Source organism: Phyllostomus discolor, chromosome 10, assembly GCF_004126475.2.
Source record: "Phyllostomus discolor isolate MPI-MPIP mPhyDis1 chromosome 10, mPhyDis1.pri.v3, whole genome shotgun sequence".
Taxonomy (NCBI): domain Eukaryota; kingdom Metazoa; phylum Chordata; class Mammalia; order Chiroptera; family Phyllostomidae; genus Phyllostomus; species Phyllostomus discolor.
Window position 1 is genome coordinate 83,534,919 of NC_040912.2, and position 23,447 is coordinate 83,558,365.

The 23,447-nt window shown below is 37.4% G+C and overlaps 1 protein-coding gene across 6 annotated transcripts in view; it reads left to right on the forward strand.

Annotated features, from left to right (window-relative positions):
• LOC114508064 (putative RNA-binding protein Luc7-like 2) overlaps nt 1-23,447 on the forward strand; it is a 62,973-nt gene continuing 39,526 nt past the window's right edge. Inside the window, exons 1-4 of one of the 6 annotated variants that reach the window (XM_028526061.2) lie at nt 31-471; nt 3,434-3,517; nt 13,944-14,014; nt 15,587-15,681. In XM_028526061.2, the coding sequence (XP_028381862.1) occupies nt 3,480-3,517; nt 13,944-14,014; nt 15,587-15,681 (204 nt within the window). In that variant the 5' untranslated portion in view covers nt 31-471; nt 3,434-3,479. The other 5 variants (XM_028526064.2, XM_028526063.2, XM_028526062.2 and 2 more) reach the window with 5 other exon arrangements.

Below are 23,447 nucleotides of genomic sequence, written 5' to 3' on the forward strand. Positions count from 1 at the left end.
TGGACGGCAGTTGGTGGAGCTCCCGCAGAAAACGACTAAGCGCGAGCAGCGTGCGCGCTCACGTCGCAGCGACGGCGGTGGCGAGCGGCGTCAGAGCCTGAAGGGGGGGGTTGACGGCTGCTGGCGGGTGACTAATATCGCTTCTGTCCCAGGAATCCGACAGAGCTTGAAGGAGCGAGGGTAGTTTTCGGGGGCTGCTGCCTTCCGGGTACGCGTCGTCGTCAGGAGCACAGCCCGGACTCTTCTGTAAACCCTCCGGCTCCTTTTCCGCACGCCTTCAGGCGGCGGCGGCGGCGGCAACCGAGACAGCGTCTCACCTTCCCCCAGCCCTTTCCCTTGTCCCCCACTGCCCAAAAGGGCCTGGTCTGCGCCCCACCCCCGCCTGTCCGCCCGCCCGCTACGCCGCAGCCATGTCGGCGCAGGCCCAGATGCGCGCGATGTTGGACCAGTTGATGGGCACCTCCCGGGACGGTAAGTCTCTGCCAGTGCCCTGGGGGTGGGGGAGGGGATGGAGAAGGGGCTCTGCGGGCGCACCTGGGCTTGCGTGTGTGACTGAGTAAGGGGCTCCCAGATTGGTAACACGAGGTCCCGGCTCCGGTCCCATCCAATCAGGGCTGGGCAGGCGGGCTGAGGGGGCGGTGTCCGAGCGGATTGGCGGGAACTGCTGCCAATGGTGTTAGGCGGGGCCTGGAAGCCAAAAGGAGAGTTTGAGCATTCAGTGTTGACTTGGCTGGGACGGGAGAGCCCACGTCTCTCTTGCGTAGTCCGGCGGCCCGTTTTGTGGTCTAATTAGGTACCTGCGGACCGCTAGAGCCTCCGCCCCCCTGATCTGCTCCCTAACCCGGAGCTTTGGGATCCTTCCTCGACGCCGCCCTCCAGAGCATCCAGAGAGAACTGCCCCCACCCCATCCCCTTACCTGGGTTGGGAGGAAACCTTTTACGATCAACCCAGTCCCAGAAATGCACACTCGACCCTCACAGAAACAACTGTTCTTAAGAAAAAATCTGACCCAAACCATGGTTTCTTGAGTGGGTGTGTTTGGCCCCATTTTGTGGGGGGAAAAATGTTATGTCCTGTTTTTTCCGAGACCTCCATTTTGTTAGACAATTTAATAGAGGCTTTGTTCAGTAAATATTGACAAATCTTGCATGTGCCCCAAATAGAGCCATTTTGAAAATGTGGTGCCCAGTGAAGTAGAATTGAGGGAAACGATTCTTTTAGGCACTTAGGTTAGAATTTGTATAGAAGACCACTAATTGCTGGATATCTTTTGTTATAAAGAGAATTTTTAAATAAAAGATGCAATGCTGTTGCTTTTTTGTCGATGGTAATTAGTAATGTACTCTTTGAAATTCAGCTCAAGTCCATGCTACTTTGGAGGAAAGATCTAGTTCAATACTTTCTTAAAACCAAAATAAAACACTTGTTTATTTTTGTATGTTGCTTGTATAGGCGAATAGTTGCTTAGCCATTGGAAAATTGCTTTTTTCTTAACACGTTATTTAAATTGCTTGACATAAGAGGAAGGACACAGCCTTAATTTTTTAAGTCGCTTTTATATTTTCTTGAATGCTTTGCAGCAAAATATGTGAGTAGATTTTTAAAAATTTATTGAATCAAATATTTTTTGGCAATGCATATTTAGAATGGCTTTTCAGTGTTCACAGTTCAGTTTTAATAAAAACCCATATTGGGAACTTTTCCTTGTAGAACACATAGACAAGGAGGTGTAGATGACAAGTCGACTTGTGGTTGTGTAAACAGGAGGGGGAGATTGGAAAGGAAATGAATTTTATTTGTGTAGTAAATCCTTGAAAGGTAACAGTTTAAAATGCCACTAGAGAAACTTACCCATTATTACTTTTCACTTTTAGATAAGAATGGTCATTATACATCTGTAGAGTAGCTTAACATTGCTTCTTTTTCATTATGAAGACAGAATTGTGAAGGGGTTTAGTCTAGGATTTTAGCTGATAGAATAACTAATCTTTGTAATAAAATGATAGAAATCATTTAAAATTCATGTGTTTAAGTCTTAGATAGATACCATTTTTGGTACCTTCTGTGTGGATTGAATTTCCTGATTTTACAGGGAGGGTAGTTGGATCAAAGTACACTACAATCACCTGAAAAATTTCTGAACTAGATAGCTAATCTAGTATTGCAAAGCTAAACCAGATATATAGATATATATTCCTGTATATGTAGTCAGCAGGAACATGGATTTCTTAAAATCCGTTCTGTTTTATATACAGATAAATTCATATTTTTTGTCTGTTACTGGATTTTCTACATAATTATTTATTTATTTATTTATTTTGCCTCCAGACTAAGAGGATTTACCAGTGAACTCATGTTTAAGAGTCCACAGTATTATTTAGTGGAAATGACTGGATTTTCACTGCGGTGTTGGGCTAGAAGAAACATACTACTTTCAAGGAAAAGAATTGAATGTTTTTTTTAGATATATAACTTCTTTTATGTGTACAAGATAATAATCAGAACATTCTTTTCCTTCTTACCAGATACCAGATACTTAAATGAGTTTACATACTTCATTTTATAATTGAGGACTTTACATAATTAGGATTGTTCTTTATTAGCACACAGTCAACTTCAAGTTACTCAGGGATAGGGGAACATGGATACTTCCTCAATAACACTATGTAATTTGAAACCATATAATGGGAGGCTTTGTATTGGACACAGGAACAGTTTACAGGGACTGCTGTTGGTTGTGTTTGGCACTAAGGTGGAATTGGGGATTGGAGAGGTGAGAGGGGGATGGAAAAGGTAGGTAGGAGGTACTTAAGCTTTGTCCGATTTTTAAAAAAAAAACTTTAATTCTGGGAGACTGACTATAAAGCAACCACTGTCTTCTGGTAGTGGGCTCAAGGTGGCAGTAACCCCTCAACCCTTAGTGTCCTATCTTTGAGGGGATCTAAAGTGGCACAGGAGTCCCAGGGCAGTGGGAAAACCTGGCACCTCCTGCTCCCCAAAATCACAGTTTTTAATTAGTTACCTTTTAAAGTCCTTGGAGATTTAAGTCTGTTAAATGTACTTTATTTTGAATTACTTAAATCAATTAACTATTTAGATCATCTAAACCACTGAAATTCTTAGGAATAGGAGTTCTAGTGGCAGGCAAATGAGAGGTAACTTTTTTTTTTAATTGAGACTATTGCAGTTGTCCCCATTCTCCCCCCCAACCCCTTTGACCCCTCTTGGAGAGGTAATTTTTTTTTCACTGGGCACTTCCAGAAGGGACAGTCCTGGGTAAGTGGTGACAGTGTGGGGGGCTTTGGACAGCCAGAGGGCAGCATGATGGCACTGGGAGGCTGGGCAGGGGGATGACCATGAGGTGGGAGAGGAATGTATAAGGGAGGTGGGAGGGCCAAAGACAAACTTTGCCTTCTTTGCAATTTTGCCTAGGGCCCTGGTGGTGGCAACCGCCTGTGTGCCACTGAAAATCGTGCCGATGCCTGGCATACTGCATAAATGGAAGCAGGGTACCGCGTGAGTTGAAACATTGGTCACACTATATAAAGTTTGTATATGTGAATCAGTGTAACTCATACCCATGTAACTGGGGGTCTGACTGTATTTGGATTTTTCTGATAAGGCATCATGGGCTAAGGAAAAGAACACTGGGCTGAGACTCAGGAGACCTGGTTTCTAGCCCCAGCTGTACCTCTAATTGTAACCTTGGGTAAGTCACTTAACCTTTTTTGCCTCAAGTTAAATCTGTAATTTGTTAAATGGGAGAAACCAAACAAGTTCCTATGCTTTACTCCAAAAATCTTGGAAAAATAATATTTAAAATTTTTAGAAGGGCGAAACCATAGTAGATACAAATCAGTATCATTTTATCTGAAGTGTAAGATATGTTAAGTTTTATAAATATCTTTGTTTTAGTTGTTAGAATTAAAAGAAGAGAGAGGGATAATTTGTTCTCCCTGAACTAGTCCATTTGAAAGCAGGGAGCAGGAAGGCAGCCCAGGAGAACTCAGGCCACAGTTGGGGCTTGTCCGTGTGACACTGGGAGGAACCCAGTGCCTTCACACAGATCATGGCATGGCCATTTGCGCCGAGTTGGGTTCATTGTGAGAATGTCCCTTCGCTAAAGCCCTTTGCCAGCAAATAACAATTTGTTGGTTATGATTAAGTCTTCGGTGTTGATCCCAGATAGGCCTGGCAGGATGCAGGGATAGGAATTAAATAAAATCGAGGGTATGAATTCAGGTTACATTCTTTGTTTAGAAACTAGGGAAGTTACAGAAGGTAGTTTTGAGGATTCCATACTTATTTGTTGCTATAACCTTTAAATGGATTCAGAGACCATCTCTGAAAGGTTAAAATAGCCCAGGAATGAAAATTGGCCCTCAAAAATAACCAGTAGACTAATAAAATGTAGCATATAGAATAGAATTTTATGGCATCATTAGTTGTCCATTATGGTTGGGGAGTGTTTAGGGCAAGATAAAGCTTATAGATAATTTTAGCTATTTTTGGTAGTCATCTTCCTAAACATGATGTTACACTTCCTCAGTTAATAATAGAGTACCTTAATCAGAATTTAATATTTTCTGTTGATTGGTTATATTGTTCAGTAGTTGTAGTTTATGGGATGTAAACTTAAAAGGATACTCATCCTGGGAGCTACCAAGGACAGTGCAGTTCAGAAAATCATTTACTTGTCTCTGATATAAGTCAGCTATACATAACTGTTGAACCTGTAGGACAGTATGACATCGATACCTTTCTGCAAAATGAATTATTTAATCAAAGATTGAAGTAGTATCTTCAGTGGTTTTTCTTCATAAAATTATCTTTCATGTAATCTGTGTTCCTTGACTTGTCATCAACATTGACAGCATTTCCCTTTTTTTTTTTTTCATTAACATAATGAGCCATATTTATTTCTTGGTCAATTGTAAGCCATTCTGTTATTCCACATGAATTGTCCATATTAAGTGAAGGAGGCATAGCCTTTAATATACAAGCACACTTTAAAAAAAAATAATGGGTATTTCTTACTCTAGAGCTTATAAATTCATTAATAATGTGAGAAATTTTAGCAAACAAGGTTTAACAGTAGCTAAACATAAAAAGGTTAGACAGTTTTAATAAATATTTGAATTAATTAGAGGTCCAGTCATATCAAAACATCGAAAGCTTTGTTGACCCCCACATATTTTATACATTAAAAAAACTGTTAACTCAGTTTGCCTTTTGAACTGTGAATGATATTTCTATCTACAGAACAGCCCAGAAAACAATAATAGTATCACCTCATATAACCCTCCATTGTTGTTGGATTCTTTACAGTTGTTGAGCTCCTCTCAAAAAAGCCTTATAATTTTGAGACATTCTTTTACTTCAGTTAAAAAAATAAAATAGGAAAAAATCACTTTGTTTATCAATGCATAGTCTCTAAAAGCAGCAAGTAGATGCTTTGATTAGGGTTGGGTAAAATGTCATGTAAGTATGAATGGTGGTGAGCTGCATGTGCAAAATGGCTAACTGGAATTCAGGGGCAAGTGTATGAGTCAGACAGCATTCAGTGCCAGATGTTTCGTACAAGCATTAGAGCTTGAAGTGGCTAAGGGTTCACGCAATCAGTCAGTGGGGTTGCAGAGATAGGCAGATGCTCCTCAAGAATGGAATTCCAGAAAGGTGCTTGAAGTGGACTGAATCCTAAAAGCCCAGGGCTGTTACATACTAACTGCTGTTAGTGTAGAAAAAGCATAAGTGATTCTACTACCCAAATTAGTCTACTAAGAAACTGTAGACTGAGAAAATGAAAAAAGTTGGGATGACTTGCTGGAGAAAGAATAAGGGATCGAGAGAGAGAGTAAGTTTCTGAGAGGAGTCTTATGGATTCATTCCCTGCAGAAAAGTCATTCTGTTCTTTCCTGGTTTAAAGTCTCAAGCACCAGCAGCAGTAGGGTAGAACTTGGAAGACAAGGCCGAAATAGATGAGCTCGTCAAGTTTGTAAGGATACTGAGGCTGTAGAGAAAAGCAGTTTGTAGAAACTCTGAAGTTGGTTCCAGCTTTAGTGTTTTTGTTTTAACTGAGTAACTTATGACTTTGAAAAGTCAAAGCCATCAAAACATAACATGTAGCTCAATCAACTGAATGTTGTATTTTTCTGTTTAACATGGGCTACAGAAGAGGGTCTATATATTTTTTCCCCCCAAAAAAACCTCCCACTCTCTAGACATTGATCCATACATTCTAATTCAGTTGTGAACCATCTGCAGTGATGTTTGATTTATGTCATTTGACATGAAAAGAATTTAACCAGCTGCCCTTGCTGAATCTTTTATCATGGCTCCTGAATACATGGTAAATTGTGTTTTTTTTTTGTTGTTTTTATCTTCTTGAGACCTCAGGTTTCTGCAGACGTGTTTTCTCTTTCAGAGTTAAATTTTCTAAATCTTTGCTTTTTGATAGAACAGGTTGGGTATCTATACTATATCTAGCTGTTCAGCTGCTTCTGTATTCTGTCCAACTGTTAGTTTATATGTGAGGGTATGTTTTCGATCAGGGCTGGCATTATGGCCCACCTGCTTTTTGTAAATAAAATTTTATTGGAATACAACCATGCCTATTTGTGTACGAAGTGTCTACGGCTGCTTTGCTTTGTAGCAGCAGAGTTGAGAAGTTGCAACAGACATAGTGACTGGCAACTTAAAATTTTTATTACCTGGCTCTTTAAGAAAAAACTTTGTTGATTACTGTTCTAATCGGTGGTTCTCGGTGTGATCATCAGACCAGCAACCTTAGCATCACCCAGGAACTTGTTAAAAACAAATTCTTGTACCTGCCCAGGCCTACAGAAATTCTGGGGGTGGGGCCAGCAATCTGTGTTTAAGAAGCCTTTCACATGACTGATAAACATTAAAAGTTTGAGCCCTAGCTGGCGTGGCTCAGAGTATTGAGTGCCGGCCTGTGAACCAAAAGGTTGCTGGTTCAATTCCCAGTCAGGGCTCATGCCTGGGTTGCCAGCCAGGTCCGCAGTTGGGGGCATGCAAGAAGTACTGAATCAGTGTATCTCTCCCACACTGATGTTTCTCTTCCTCTTTCTTTCTTCCCCTCTCTCTAAAAGTAAATTTAAAAAATCTTTTAAAAAGTTAGAGAAACCTTGTTCTAGAATGTTTCTCAAATGTTTTCATAATAGCTTTACTATTTTTTAACCCTGTTTTTCCACCTCACTTTCTAAAAAATTTAAGATGATTTTAAAATTTATGTCCTTAGAAAAATAAATACAATGAAAACTTCGTGGTGTTATAAGAGATAACTAGACTCTGTTGTCACTTACCCTGTGCTAAAAATTAGAACTTATTTGCTATATTAAACACATACTGAGTGCCCATGGGAGGTTTTTTTTCTTGATTTATTCATAATAAATAATTACCGCTGAGTGAGTGGTGTTTCGAACATCATGTTGGTGAAATCAAGTAATGCCTAAGATCCTCCTGTGGACAAACCTTATACTTGAAAAATACTGTCTGGTCATTCATGTGAAAGGAAAGTTGCTTGAACTGTATATACCAAAGTCCCCAAGTAGAAATGACTGGTCAGCAATACACACTGATGTGTGAGAGGGAGAAGTTGAGGAGGCCCCATGGGACCATCTAGACTTCTCCAGAGGTTTGCTCCTCAACTGATTGCTCACGTCTCCATTGGTCTTTCGGTGTGGTGGTCAGCAGTTCTGGAGGGTTTCACCAACCTCGCATAGCAAGAATGTGAAAAGGTGCCTGGTTACAGGAAAAACTGCTTATCAAAAGTAACTACTGGGCTAGAGACTGGGGTGGGGGAGTGGTTGTGATTTGACATTATGGACAGGGAATAAATACATGCTTACTAGGAGAACAGCTGGTCCACCTCAGATTCTAGGAAATGTGTATTTTGAGAGGTTCCTGTGTTAGAGTTTAATTTGCCTCTTAGTATTAGAGGGAATACTTCCCCAGACATGGTCTTCTATATATTTATTGGCTGATGTGCTGTAGGGTATTGTAATTGCTCATAGGAATAGAATCTTTCTTTTGGGAACATTCCCATCTTGCTGAGTTGCTTTAGTTATTTCTTCCTTTTCTTTTCTGAGAGATTATGGACATATTTGTTTCTGTTGTCTTTCGACTCTGCAATATAGTGACAGAGGTCTCTAATCTTAGAGGGACTGAAAGTCTAGCAGGGAGTGAAGAATTTACTCAGGAAGCGATGAATTCTGTGATACTGATTGTAGGTGTCCAGTGGGGGGGGAAAGTGTTCAAAAAATACAAAGACAATCAGATACCTATAAAAATGAACAAATGTTATTTTGTGTATTTTCTCCTACACAATTTAGGGGACTGTGTAGGGGAACATAAAGGACCATTTGTAAAACTTAATTTGAGGAACATATTTAGTGTATATTCAACACATTGCTTCTGCTGTGCTGGTTCAGTAGTTGTAAGGCTCAGTCTCCTTCATGGTAATCTGTTTTTCAGTTTACCTTCCTTTATCATTGAGTTGTCTGTCTTTTGATATTTTCATTTCTTTTCCCTTTTTATTTCTTTTCGTCATTGGTTTTAGATTAGGGGAGGTTCTGCTTAGCTTTTATAGCTATTATCAACCAATGAAAAGTTGTCTTTTCAACAGATAAATCAGCCAGTCGCTTTTTCTTTGGTTCTTTTCAGCTATTTCTTTATAGCTAGAGATAGCTTTCACTACTTCTAATTTTGTGTAGAGAAAAGTTCTGCACAATAGTATCCAAAGTAGGAGTGTTGCTAAATCAGAAGGCACCGAGTATCCAAAGTAGGAGTGTTGCTAAATCAGAATTGCAGCTCTGCAAGTAAGTATCGAAATGTAAATTTAGCAGGCTGCAGCTTTGGTTTTTTAAATCCTCACCTGAGGGCTTTTTTTTTTTTCATTGCTCTTTGAGAGAATGGAAGGGAGAGAGAGAAACAGTGATGTGAGAGAGAAACATTGATTGGTTGCCTCCTATGTGCTCTCAGACTGGGGATCTGACCACAACCCAGGTATGTGCCTTGACTGGAAATTGAACCTGCAACTTTTAGGTTACGGGGCAACGCTCCAACCATCTGAGCCACACTGGCCAGGGCAGGCTGCAGCTTTTTAATGACTCACTTTATGGCATATGTCCATTAAACACATTCTGTATAATCCACTTCTAGAACTTAACTTTTAGGAAACTATTTACTCACGCTTTTCTAATATATTTCTTAAATCTAAGAGGAGAAATGTGTAGATAGATTTCCTAAAGCATGTATCCTTCCAAAAGTGTGATGGCAGTAACCCCTGCCAGTGGCCAAGACTCTGTGCTTGTATAATGAGAGAAGATGTGGTTGTGGCGAGTGATGGGATAGAGCCCTTGGAACATAGCTACTTCAGTATTTCTGTCCTCGTATTTCCGTTGCCATTCTGCTAGCTCTGAAAGACCCTCCAAGCTCTTTTTCCTCCTACCAAGGCTGTTAACCAGTCTCATTCCTTACAGTTTTGTTGTTTGGATTTTCATAGACAAATAGGCTGGTAGATTTAAAAAATTATTTTAGCATTATTAATCTCTGGTCATTTTTCCAGAACTTGTTCTGGAAATTTTTTCTGCAGTGAGCATTGCCTTTTTAAAATGTTGGGCTTGTCATAGGGATTCTGGTGGGGGTGCTATTTGTACTGCTTGTAATTTTAAACCTGTAGGACCACATAAAAGGATTAAGAGGGATAGCCTTTCTGAACTGTATAGTTCTCTTATTTTTGCATTTTCTGGAGAAAGGAAAAGCTGGTACTACTACTCAGTATGCTTGTAAGTTCTGTTAGGAAGAAGTGACTTGCTGTTATATTTGGAAGGGAAAAGGCCATAACACATGTTATGTCATACGACTTCTGTGCCATCTTTGGCAGAGTACTCTTTTTCTTTCCTTTCCTTATGTAGTAAATATATTCCTGAAAAGTTTGACATGTATTGAGTTATACTAAATGTTTCCAAAGCATTGATAATCTTTTTAAGTTAAGACATGGTAGTGAGTCCTTTTATAAATGAATTGTATGCTTTGAATCGTATAAACGTACAGTGAATTAAACTGAGTATATTTATTAACAAGGGAAGATGGGCTGATTTTTTAAAAAGTTAATTACAAATGGGTTCTTATAGGTGAGTTTTAGGCTGAATTCTAAAGGAACAGCAAAGGTAGGTGGGCTAAGTTGGTAGAGTTAGTGGGAAAATTGGAGGAGGGTATAAAAGTGATCGAGTTGGTTCTTCAGTGTAATAGTCACCGTGCAGTGGTAGTCTGTGGCTTTTACCTTGGTTCCACATGCAGACATAAGGATTTACTAGTACCCTGCCCTTTACTAGACTAGAAATTGGTCATAGGTCTTTACATAGTTCTCACCTTATGTGACCTCAGTAGCTTATATTGTAAGAAATGGTAATAAGAAGGTAGAACATTTCTCTGCATTTGAGGACTCAGGGGCACAGGGCAATGAGAAGCTCGAAGCTTTCAGTTATATACCTCTCCTTCTAGCTCTGTCTGGCTTTCCTTTCACTGAAGGGGTATGGATTTTATTTTAGAGGGAATGTACTTGTCCCGTCTCAAGCCAGCAGTGATAGGTGGCCCCTAACTAGCATACCTGAGGAGAGAGCTTTGGTTGTCACGTGGAGGCTATGTCAGGGCTGTCCTCCACTTACAAACTAGGGGTTGCTTCTGTTTGCTTTGTGTGCTTTGGGTTTTCTCTGTTTTCCCTAAGCTAATTCTATACAAAAAAAATACTATTTAGTTGTTTTTATAAATTGCTTGCCATTAATGCCTGATAATATGCAGTAAAATAAGGGTTCTGCATACCATTATGTATGTCAAATATTACAAACTTTAAGATTCTTTTGAAATTATAATACTAAACTCAGTTCACTTTTGCTTAGCCTTCACAGTTGTTGATCACATAGCATGGTCATCCACTCACAGCTTAAAAAAATACAGGGAGCATCGGAGAGAATGGGTAAAGTAAAATTTTGATGTTTTTAAAATAGCACCTAATCTGTGAAAGTTGATGTGAATGATTGTTTGTATGGGAGGGAGAAGGGGGGTGGCACTGGAGGGGCGGGGGTGGGTATTGGGAAAATAGCATGCACCATGTGAAATGATGACAGACAGCGTCTAGGCGAGGGTTTTAAGTGTCACTACTACAGTTTAAGTCAGTTTCAGAAAAGGCAGGACCTTAACATGGCAGTGCTGGGATTTACAGTGGTGCTTATTTTCCCCTCCCAATAGATTGAAGGGGATTTGGAAAACAGCAGTATTGAAGTACTGTTTGGACAGGAGCCTTCTTTTTAGAGTGTTCATATTGCCTGAGTGGAACTGCCTCATTACCACCTTAGGCTCCGTTACATTGCTAAAAGACCTCGAGAGGAAAAATATGTATTCCAGTTTTTACTGTACACCTGTGACTCAAGTGTTCCCAAACTCAGGTTATAATTCATGAAACCTAGGAAGGGGTTGAACAAAAAGATAAGAGGCTAAGAGAGTTGTTACTCTAAAGGGAGTTGCTTTAAATGAAGAACATGCCTGCTACAGTTCTAAATCAAGTTTCTAATTCTAAAAATTTAGCATTGTAGTTATATACAAAGTCTAGTGAACTATTGCGGAGGTTATAGGGCAGAGAGACACCCACGTGTTTATGGGTAGGACATTTTGTTGTTGTTGTTATGCAAATAACTTGGCCTAATCTCTGCCCATTATTTTAAAACCTTTTTTAAAAAGTCTCATTGTAATTGATTTTTAGAGAGAGAAAGGAAGGGGAGGGAGAGAGAGAAAGAAATAAATTGGTATCGATTTGTTGTTTCACTTATTTATGCATTCATGGTTGATTCTTGTATGTGCCCTGACCAAGGATTGAACCCACAAACTTGATGTATCAGGACAGTGCTCTAACCAGCTGAGCTGCCTGGCCATGGCTATTTTTTAACTTTTTTTTCTTCCTTTTCTTGTTTTTTTTTTTTTCCACTTAGTTTACACACTACAAATCTGGATGAAAGGAAAAATCACTTAAGAAATCAGGTTTTACCCCCCAAATGTTCTTGCCCCAACTTTACTATTCCACTACCTGAAACCATTTGTCAAAGCCAAATAGGATTTACTTAACTATTCCCCAAATCTTTCTGCCTCTGTAAGCTTTGTCAAAGATATTACTCCAGTTTGGAATACTTGTTTCTTTTTGTTCCTATGGTCTGAGACCTATCTTTCCTTCAAATTTTGGTTTCTAATTGAAGCCTTTTTTAACCTCTCCAGTCCTTGGTGGTCATTATAGTCTTAGAATTCCTAAGTACTACTACTGGAAACATCCATTTGACACTTGGATCATGCTACATTGTAGTATTCCTTCCTACTTCACTTGAATGTCCTATTTCTCTAGCAAAGTCATGGGCTCCTTGAGGGTAGAGAGCTTGTCTTCTGTGCCTCTTGGTAACCCATCATCTGCCACAGAGAGTGTGCTCATGAATAGGCTTGATTCTATGATTTTGATCCCATGTTAGGGTAACAATGCAATTGTTTTTTTTCTTAACTTAGGTTATTTTTATATGAACATATGCCCAGAAAACCCAAAGATAAAAAACACACTGAATGAATAAAACAACTCCTTCTATTATAAGATTTGGTTCTTATTTGTTCCCTGTTGATTGTAGTCCCTCCCTCTCTACCACATTTTTTCTTTAATGGGCACTGTTTTACCTAGTTTTGAAAAACATGGTTTGGGCCAGATATGTTCACAGAAACCAAAGTTACCGATATTTTTATTTAAAATTTTTTGTCGGTTTAGCTAAATTATACTTTCATGGCATAAGCCCAGCTTTATTAAATACTACATAGACATGGTAATGTAACCAAATTATTTTAAAATGTTAAAGTCTCTTAAATAAAACTTAAAAAATACCTATAAACAGATACTCAGTTCTAGTTCCTCTCAGGGTATTTCTATATCTCAAATTATTAGTTTTATTATTTTGTTTTAAAAGTTTCTATAATGTATAGGCTGATTTTTGATAGCTGCGTTTATTGTGTTTACTACAGTTATCAAATGTATAGAACAATCATGTGCAGTGAGAAGGCATTTTAAATACTCTTCGACATTTATAGAAACTGATTTCTTTTAAAGCTCATCAGGGATGTTTGCTAAATTTATATTTGGAATTGTTCATATTTTAGCTGACAGCTGTGTCTTCAGGGCACATGTCTTAATATTAGAATTAATGTGATTTCTCAAGCAAAAACAGTTGCCCTACTTAATGAAATGTTTGGTAAAACTTCTGTAATTCTTGGTTTTATTCTAAGGCCTGACTTACAATTGTGAGCCATTAGTTTGACAGAGCACTGAAACAATTCTGGGCTGTGCTACTGAAAAGCTTAGATACTTCTAGTAGGGAGACTCCTAGCTATGGAAGGTATTTTTTTTCTCTACTTAAAAAATTTATTTCATCTTTAAATTTCTTGGCATAATTTGGGTACAGATTTTAAATAAAATACTTCTTTCTTAGAAGCCAGGAAGCAAACAGCCTGTAATACAGTATTGCCATTCTCGTGTCAGCTTATCATCGTATCATTCTGACATGTGTGCTTAGGGCCCTCACCAAAGTCTGAAAGAAATAATATGTTTATAAAAAGTCATCTTTAAAAATCCCAGTTGGCCCAAGGAGAACACCACTTTCCAGAGCTCCAGCCTTGAACTTTTTTTTTTTACCTATGGTTGGTCGAATTCTTCTTTAGGATTACACACTTAAACTAAGTCAATGTTTAAAAAAATGAAACACCCTGATTTTGTTCACTTTTGTTTTCATATATAAGAATCTTTACAGTCAACATGTACTTCTACATGCTGTATTGAAATTGCTGGCAGAGTCTGTTCTATACAAACTGAACAATCTGGCCCCTTGTTTTATTTGTAAAGGTTCAATGTATCTATGCCTGCCTACTTCAATCTGCAAGGGAGTGTCAGAAAGGCCCCGCATTCGCCGAGCCGTGAGTTATTGCTAACTTTTCAGATGTGTTAATGAATGTGGAACAAAAGCAGTTGTGTTTAAAGAAAAGAGGATCATCAAAATAACCTTTATTATAGTAGCAGGCGTTAATAATAAATGAATTATTCCAAATTGTGGTGTCAAAAATAACCTACTTTAAACTAGCAAATAGCCTCTAGAAAACCTATTGTTGAACTGCTCTGAAGCTACCATTTTAGCTGTAAATTACTGTTCTTAAAAATATATACTTCCTGGTTACAAATCAGAATGTTCTTTAAGCCTTTTTAACCAAGTTAAAACAATTTGAACAAAATCTTACCCCACCTAAAAATGATAGTATTTAGTTGACTTTGAGTTAAACTCTTCAAAATAAAGGGGGTAAAGTTTTAACCTTTTTTTATAATTCACATGTGAAAAACCCAAATGAATTCAAGTAATTGAATCAGTTCCTAGAGGAAAGTTTTTGGTGCTCCAGGCATCATGTGAAGGACAGCAGTATTAACAGTCTATTTTGGTACCAGTAGTTCTCGCTTCAGTGATTCACAGTAGGTTTTCATTCAATGACGGTATCAATTTAAGGCAAAAATAAAACACCTCCATTTTTTAGGGCTTTCACGCTATATAACATTGTTAAGAGTTTTTTTTCCCCCTAAAGAGATTCTAAGCAAAAAAGAAAAAAAAAACAACCCTATAATCTATATTTTATTATTATATTTTTTTTCCCTTGGAATCCGTAAATTTTTGAGTAGATAGGCTTCATTAGCAGGTTGGATGCTCCTATTGCTTAGGAATTGTGTTGTGTTATGTGAAGACAGAATGAATTTAAATGTATCCAGTTAGGCCATATATAGCACAGGCTACATAAAACTTGGAGATGTGGGACCTTTGGAGGCATTACAGTTAACTTTTCATTTAGGCAATGTGCCTTTGTTTGACTGGTGTGTGAGTCCTTCTTCCAGGTTTGTACACTCTTAAACACGTTTATTCTACCCTCTCTAACTCCTCCCAGCAGCAAAAGGGAGACACTTCAGCTGGAACAAAATAGTGGAAGAAATGTCGTCTGGGGTTCAGTGGGGATTCGCAGTGTGTATGCAATGTTTGCAAGATTACTTTTTATGTTTTTTAATTAATGTAAATAAATCAATCAATGCTTAGTGTCAAGTAGGGAACGTGTACCAGTAGAGCTCTCCTAGTGGGTCTGCTGCAAGCCGCTTAACCTCTCCAGGCCACAGTTTCCTCATCTGCAATGTGAAGGAGTTGGACTCCGTAATCCTTAAGGTCCATTCCTGCTCTTAAGTCCTATGCTTTTCTGAATTACTTTGTTTAACAGAATGAATGCATTGCTTTCCCACTTTGACTATTTGAATTACATGTGCAGTACACCTACTGCAAACTGCATGTTGTCTAAAATAGTTTTTCTATAAGATATCACATAAAGACTAATCCCTCTTGAGCTGATTTATAAATGTGTGTGTATAGCCACACATTAAAAGCTAGTGATAGTAGGGCTTTCAGAAAATAAACATTTTTCAGTTGTCTAACCTTGAATGTTACTAATTTTCCTATATTACAGGAGATACTACTCGTCAACGAATCAAATTCAGTGATGACAGAGTGTGCAAGAGTCACCTTCTCAACTGTTGCCCCCATGATGTCCTCTCTGGGACTGTACGTATTTATTAAGTCTATTATTTGATTCTTGGAATGCTTTAAAAATGAACTGCTTGGTAAAAAGTCTTAATTCCCTGTCAAATAATTACGCAATGATTTTCTTAAACACTGCTGTTAGAGGAGAGACCTGCACCCCTTATTTATTTATTTAGTTAGTTAGTTAGGTTGGTGATTTCGATCTGCAGTGATGGGATTCCTCATAAAATTAATCACTGTGCTTTGCTTTATAATTTTTTCCCTATTACACAGAGCAGTTTTTAAACAAGCATTTCTTACTTGGAATATAGACACAGTTATTAAATAGCAGTTGTACTTTTAGCTCAGAAATAATACAAATGACAAAAATAATAATTTTCTTTACTGTTGAACAGAGCAGACTTTTATACAAAACACCATATATTTTTCTTAAAATTCATGCACATTTATAGTGTGGAAATCATTGTGGGGAAAATATATTAATAAATACTCAGATTCACACAACTCGATTTGCAAATAGTGTTGTCACTTAAAATTCATTTATATTACTAACTCCTAATGTAAAACTCACTTAGTTTGGATTCTGTGTCTAATGATTTGAGTAATCTTAGAGTGTTGTCATTTTACTTTGCAAGAAAATCCACATGATGATGGACCTATTTAAATGGAACAAAGGATTCATTTCCCTTTGGTTTGGATTTGTTTGAAATGATCACATACTGCAGAGGTTCCCTTAACTGGCTGCATCTGATGGTGGAGGAGGACTAGTGGGGGCTAAACATTTACTTGATTTCTGACTTTGATTTTCAGAGGTAGTAAGTTCCCTTACTTACAGATGTCTAAATGAGTGGTTTCCTCCTCTTCTTCTTTTTTTAAAATTTAATCTTCATTGTGTTTTTTTTCCATTACCATTTAGTCCCCTTAGAGTGGTTTCTTCTTGACAGGAAGAGTTAAATCCTCAAACAGGTGTCAAGACATATAAGATAGAAAACACCTCTTTTTCCAGTAGGAAGGACTTTTGAAACTATATTATGTTAAAATGAAAAAAGAATCTATATTAAAGTACATGCATATATATAATACTAAATTTTCTTGAAAAATTTTCCTTCTTCCATCTTTTTAGAGAAGGGGGAAGAAACATCAATCGGTTGCCTTTTTTTTTTAAGATTTTATTTATTTTTAGAGAGAGGGGAAGGTAAGGGAGAAAGAGAGAAACACCAATGTGTGGTTGCCTCTCACAAACACCCCTTACTGGGGGCCTGGCCCGCAACCCAGGCATGTGCCCTGACTGGGAATCAACCGACGACCCTTTGGTTCTTAGGCCACCACTCAATCCACCGAGCCATACCAGCCAGGGCAATTGGTTTCCTTTCTCCCTTACCCCTACTGGGGATGGAACCTGCCACCTAGGCATGTGTCCTGACCAGGAATTGAACCTGTTAGCTTTCAGTTTATGGGATGACATTCTTAACCAACTGAGCCACACTAGCTAGGCCTATATGTAATTTTTTAAAAGTAGTACCAGAAGGAAAGAAATCCAGTTTCTGAGCACTTGAATTGGTACTATGAAAGATAATTAGCCCTCCTTCTCTACTCTTTAGTTTCTATAATTGAAGTATTTTCTACTATATAATTGAAACCTGTGAAATCTATAATTATCTGTAATATACTTTGGTTCTCTCTATTTTCTATTAAGTTTAAAAGTTCAAAGTCATTTTATTTACTGGCTAAATTATCACTTCAACTAAATTTTGAGAGCAGAATTAACAGTAGCATAATTTAGGCATTTGTTTTTGTTTAAAAAATACTTAAAACCAACCCTAGCAAGACTTGAACATATTACATTAATCAGGTATGGCATTAATAGAAAGGTGACATCACAGTTGTGCTTTACATTTTCATGGTGTGCATAATGTAGTAATGCTCGTGTATTTCTTAAACAGTTCTGTAAGGTATATGATCCATAATTAGCCTTAATGATGGTGACTGATGCAAAATCATTCAGTTGATTTAAAGTAAAACTGGGACCAAGCCTGAATTTTCTGAGGTATAATATTATTCAACATATTTTCTGACTTACAGGGAATATTCTTCATCCTGTTATATAAAAATGATGGTTGGTTGGTCTTGGATGTTCCTTGTAAAATTCTTGCTGTTGAATTTATAAGATTCACAGTTTTAAAATTTTAGCATCTCTGAAATACACTTCGTACACAGTTGATAGAAAAATACTATCTTAATTAACATTTTCCTCATGATAGAGAATTTCATGATGAGGCTGAAGATTGATCCTGTGGATTACAGGAAAACCAGTGATTAAGGAGAACCCTTCTAAAGGCACTTTCCAGGGAAACTTTGGATGAGAAATAAGTTCCTTTCATCAGTCTAATAGAGAAGAGATTGTATATGTAAGGATGCAGTTTAGAAGTTGTGAAGCTCTTTCAGAATTTAAACAATTTATGACTTGCTGTATAGGACTTGGTGAAATTCCAGGGTTGTCATAGAGTAGTGTCCTTGAGAACTTAAAACCATCCACAGCCTGACTTTCTTATGACCCTTATTACTGAAGGGGGCTATTTATCTTATGTGCAAATGGCTTGTAATTACAGAGCTATACCTTCTTTAACATCCAGTCTCTGTAGAGCAAACACTTTGTTTTGCACAGTTAGTAGTATCTGTTTATCTTGAAGATGTCTTAGTATATCTGTTTATCTTGAAGATGTCTATTTTTTTTCTTTTACATAGTAAAGGATGAAAAGAACTGGAATGTAACTGTTGATTTTATAATGTGTTTTCTTTATTGAATAACTAAAGGTTGCCCTTTAGTTTTCATGACTTTGTTCCTTAAATCTGTCATTTCCAGCAGCATATGATTCACCAATATTCTGTATTATTTAGCAGAATACATAGAAATGTATTCTCTGGCTTTATTCATTATAAGTGGTTGAACTTTATATCAAGCACTTGGAGATGGAGAGTGTGATTTCTAAAAATGTACTCTCTGACATTTAGTATGGAATATTTTTGGAATTAAGTTTGATGAAAATGCCCTTATAACATTTTACCTTTTATTAAACTGATACTCTGTTATAACTAATTCTTTAGCTAATAAATTATTCAGAGGAGGAAAAATGTAGAGCAAAAGATCAAAATAAGTGTGTATATAAATATGTATCTTTGGATTATGATTTTTATAAGAAGCATGAGAATTTTTTGAAACTTAGTAAGTTACTGTTTGTCAAAGGCTTGAGTTGTTTCCCTGTTCATCTAGAATATTCTCTTTAGTTACACTTTCTTCCCCTTGTCACACTTGGTTTCTTCCTGTTCTATTCATCCCCTTTCAGATTTAGGCAAAACAAAAACAAGTCTTGCAGAGTTGTCCTCCTTCTCTCCTCTAACACATTATTTCTGGCACATATCTTCCCTGAGGAAAGATAAATAGAATAATCTTAAAAATCTTAATAAAGCTTAAAACTCTTTCCATCTGGTTCCTAGTGAGCTGGGGGAAAGATATGTAATAGTAATAATTTATAGAAGGCTTTAAAACAGAGTAACAAAATCTTGAAATTAAGATCTGCAGAGATGGAAACGTATGCTCTTGTAAAGTGCCTGTCCTAAGTTCAGAAATGGCCCTGCTGGTTTTATCGTAGCCACCATCGGAGTATATAATTCGAGCGTCGACAGGTCAGCGTGTCTTCTTGCTGACCTGTAAGGTCGTCATCATTTCGTGGATGGGAAAATTTAAGGCTTAGAGAAATTGTGCTGGCCACATGTCTCATAGTTAAAGAGTCATAGTATATTATGCTACATAGGAATCTCAGAGTAACTTAAATCTAAATACTTTTAAAAATGTTTTTTGTTTTTTTTTTTAGGTAACACAGTTACCTAGTGTAGTGACTTTTAAGTGTTTCTGAAATATCTTGGAGGCATTGCATATATTAAGGACATGGATATAGGCCACTTTTTTTATTTCAACTAGAATTTTGCACATTTTAAATGTAGAAAATTTCCATGAAATTTTGTTTTAATAAAGAAATTCTGCTTAGGAATATAATTTAAATTAAAGAACTCATACTGAGAAATACTTAGGGACAGGGAGAAAGTAAAAATTTTATTTGCCTTTTTGAAGTGATTGGATGAGATGTTATTGTCAAAAATTCTGACTGAGTTGATTTTATGGTGCCCTAATAGGTTCTAGGTTTTATCCGAAGTGCAATTTTTACTAATTGAAACTCCTTTATTGCTTCTCTAACTCTTTCTTTTAAGGCCTGGTCTAAAATCAGTTACTTGGGTGCATACAAACCTGAACTTTAAAACTGCTGAAGCCTCTTTGATAGTACATATGTAAAAGAGCCATGAAAGTATGGAGAAGCAGAATAAATGATAAGAAGTAAACCTGCACAAAATTTTCTCAACCAGCCACTAGAATGTAAGTTTCATTATAAGGGCAGGGACACTGTTTTGCTCCCCAGTGCTGTATCCCCAGCATCTAGAACAGTGTCCCCTCTGTTGTGTTGAATGAATTAATGATCTACCCAAAAGTAGAATACTAAATAAATAAACCTGTTTCAAAACTAACTTTCGTTTACAAAAATTAATAATTGTTAGTGGGAAATGTGTTGCTTTTGAACAGATAAGGAGCTAGAGGATGCCTTGGTTTTATTGAGTTGCTTATCAATATATTACAGCAGTGGTTTCACATGCAGATATGAAAAAAATTAGTTTGTAGATCAAGGTGTCAAACTCATTTCCACCAAGGGCCACATCAGCCTCTCGGTTGCCTTCAAAGTGCTGAATGTAGAGCTCCTTGCCCCTAGTTAAGGAGTGGTTACATTTATACAGTTCTAAAATTACATTCGGCCCTTTGAAGGCAAACTGCAAGGCTGATGTGGCCCCTGGTGGAAATGAGTTTGACACCCCCGCCATAGACGTATTAAACTTTATCTCTTCCTCAGAAATGGTTTGTTTTGAGCTATTTTTTAAAAGATTTTATTTATCTTTTAAGAGAGGGGAAGGGAGGGAGAAAGAAAGGGAGAGAAATATTGATGTGCTAGAGGTACATCCATCAGTTGCCTCTTGCATGCCCCTAACAGGGGACTTGGTCCACAACCCAGGTAGTGCCCTGACTGGGAGTCAAACTGGTGATCTTTGGGTTTGCAGACCAGCACTCGGTCCACTGAGCCATACCAGCCAAGACTGTTGTGGGTCTTTTTTAAAAAGTGTTTTAGCGTTAGCCAAGATTGCTGGCATTTTGAAGATTTATATCACGGCCAATTTGTAAAGTTTTTCAGTTAGCAAAATGCCAGTTAACACAGGTTTTATAAGATTTGGGTTTTGAAGTATATTATGTTCTTTTAATTAAGCAGATTTACATTTTATTCTTCTCAGTCTATTACAAAAATAAGTATTTCTTTAACAAGCATTTCTAGAGACTTCCTAAACCCAAATCACATTTGGGGCCTAGGAAATCAGAGGCACATTAAAGGTTTCCTAGTGAATAATTAAAACTACTGTTAAACTTGAAAGACCAAGTCCTGGATGTAATTTGGAGCATTCTTGGCAGATAGGTACATTAATGCCCTGAACTGTTCAGTTTGGGGTACAGTGCTCTGGTGAAATAACCTTTTTCTGTTGTTCTGAATAGTCTGTTTTTTAAAAGATTTTATTTACTTACTCTTAGACAGAGGGGAAAGGAGGGAGAAAGAGAGGGAGAGAAACATCGATGTGCTTTAATTGGTTGTCTCTCATATGCCCCCATCTGGGGACCTGGCTGGCAGCCCAGGCATGGTCCCTGAACAGGAATGGAACTCATGACCTTTCGGTTTGTGGGACAACACCCAGTTCAATGGCTCAAACCATTTCTGAGTCATACCAGTTAGGGTGGTGATTATTTTTTTAAAAGTTACCCAGAGACTATATATTCTAGAATCTTGTATGTCTCTAGTTGAGGTTGGTCAGCATCTATAAGTAAAAGTAGAATTGTATGATGAACTTTACCCACACACCAACTTCAGTAAATATTTTACGCATAGCTACCTCATTTCATTTATAATCAATTTAATGTCCTTTTCATCCTTTTGTTGTATTTTAGAAACAGATCTTAAACCTGGATCTATTATTTCAGATGACGTTTGAAATAATATAAAGTAGCAAAGACCAGTTACTCTCAAGCAAATAGAATGAGCTCTGGAAGTCATTGTTGAAGCTTGATTAATAACATATTTCACTGTCACATTTGTTTTTATGACTCTCAGTAAGTGCTTATTACCTGAGAACCAGGAATCATCTTAGTAGTGCCTGAGCTCTTCAGATGTTTTTTTAGAGATATGTACAGTTTTGTAAACTGCATTTTAACAAGTCTGAGGAAACTACTGTGTTCTCTGAGGCTATTCATTGAAAAAGGGAGGGTGGAGTTACAAATGCATCATTTGGAGGATGTAGACAATAACCACAGAGAAGAGCAAACATATGGTAATAAATGAACACTTGAAAAAAATGTTTTTATTGTACAGGTGATTGCCCACAGACATCAAGGAAAATCACAGATTCTCTATAACTGGAAATAAGAGTTCTACCCTGGTGTGCAAGTGTCAAGACCAAATGACCTTGTACAGTCCTCTCTAGTTTGATGATTCTTACTTGTTAACGGAACTTTTAAAAGCATTTGGTGGTTTACTTTGACCTGTATAGAATAATACATCTTGAATATATATCATCCCATAGACTTTTTTAGGACTCTAGAATGAAAATTATACACACACACAGACACACACTTGGATAATATAATTTATACATTTTCAAATTTAGATAGGTTTTTGTTTTTCTCCTATATGGTATTTAGTTTTATAATGCTTGTAGTTAGTGATATTTAAGCATGCTGGAATTACCTGTATTTTGCCATGCATAATGCGCTTCTGTGCATAATGCATACTTACGGTTTTTGTGTGTGTTGTACATGGGATTATTATACCCATAATATGTAATCATTATATATGGCAAAATACGATAAGCAGAGGAAGAAATAGAAAAGGGAGAGAGAGATATTAGTTTAATGAAGGTTGAATAGAGAAAAAGTTAATTCACAGAAAAAATTAACAAAAAATTGCCCTTCAAGAACTGATTTAGCCCTGACAAGGTAGCTCAGTTGGTTAGAAGTGTTGTCCTGGTATGCCAAGGTTGCAAATTTGATCCCCAGTCAGAGCACATACAAAAATCAACCAATGAATGCATAAATAAGTGGAACAACAAATCGAGGTCTATCTCTGTCTCTCAAATCAGTCAATACAACTTTTTTTTTTTTAGTGAATTTTTTTTTCCATCTCTCTGGAAGTGATGCTGATTGCTGCCATCAGCATGCATCCTTTCACTCATTCACTGAAGACCTGTGTGCCGTCTGCTGTGCTGGGGATACAAAAATGGACACAGGTTTCTGCTTTTATTGGTGGGAGCATACATGCCAATGTGGGAGATATGAGACCAAGTATGAAAGGAAATAATGTGATTTTAGTTATGACAAAACACGGTTGGGTGATGTATATAGTCTAGGGCAGTGGACAAGTAGCTGCTTTGGCACGGTGGTTGGAGAACATTTTGATGAAATGATATTTAAAGAGATTTAAATGTTAAGTAAAGAAGCCAGTCATTCCTGAGTGGGAATGAACTACTGTATGTTGCTTCCACACAGAATGGTGGTTTCCTATCATATATATGATCAAAAATCTAAAACCCTTGATCTACCAATCTACTGCTCCCTTGAATGAATACATCAGTTTGGTCCTCTCTTTCAA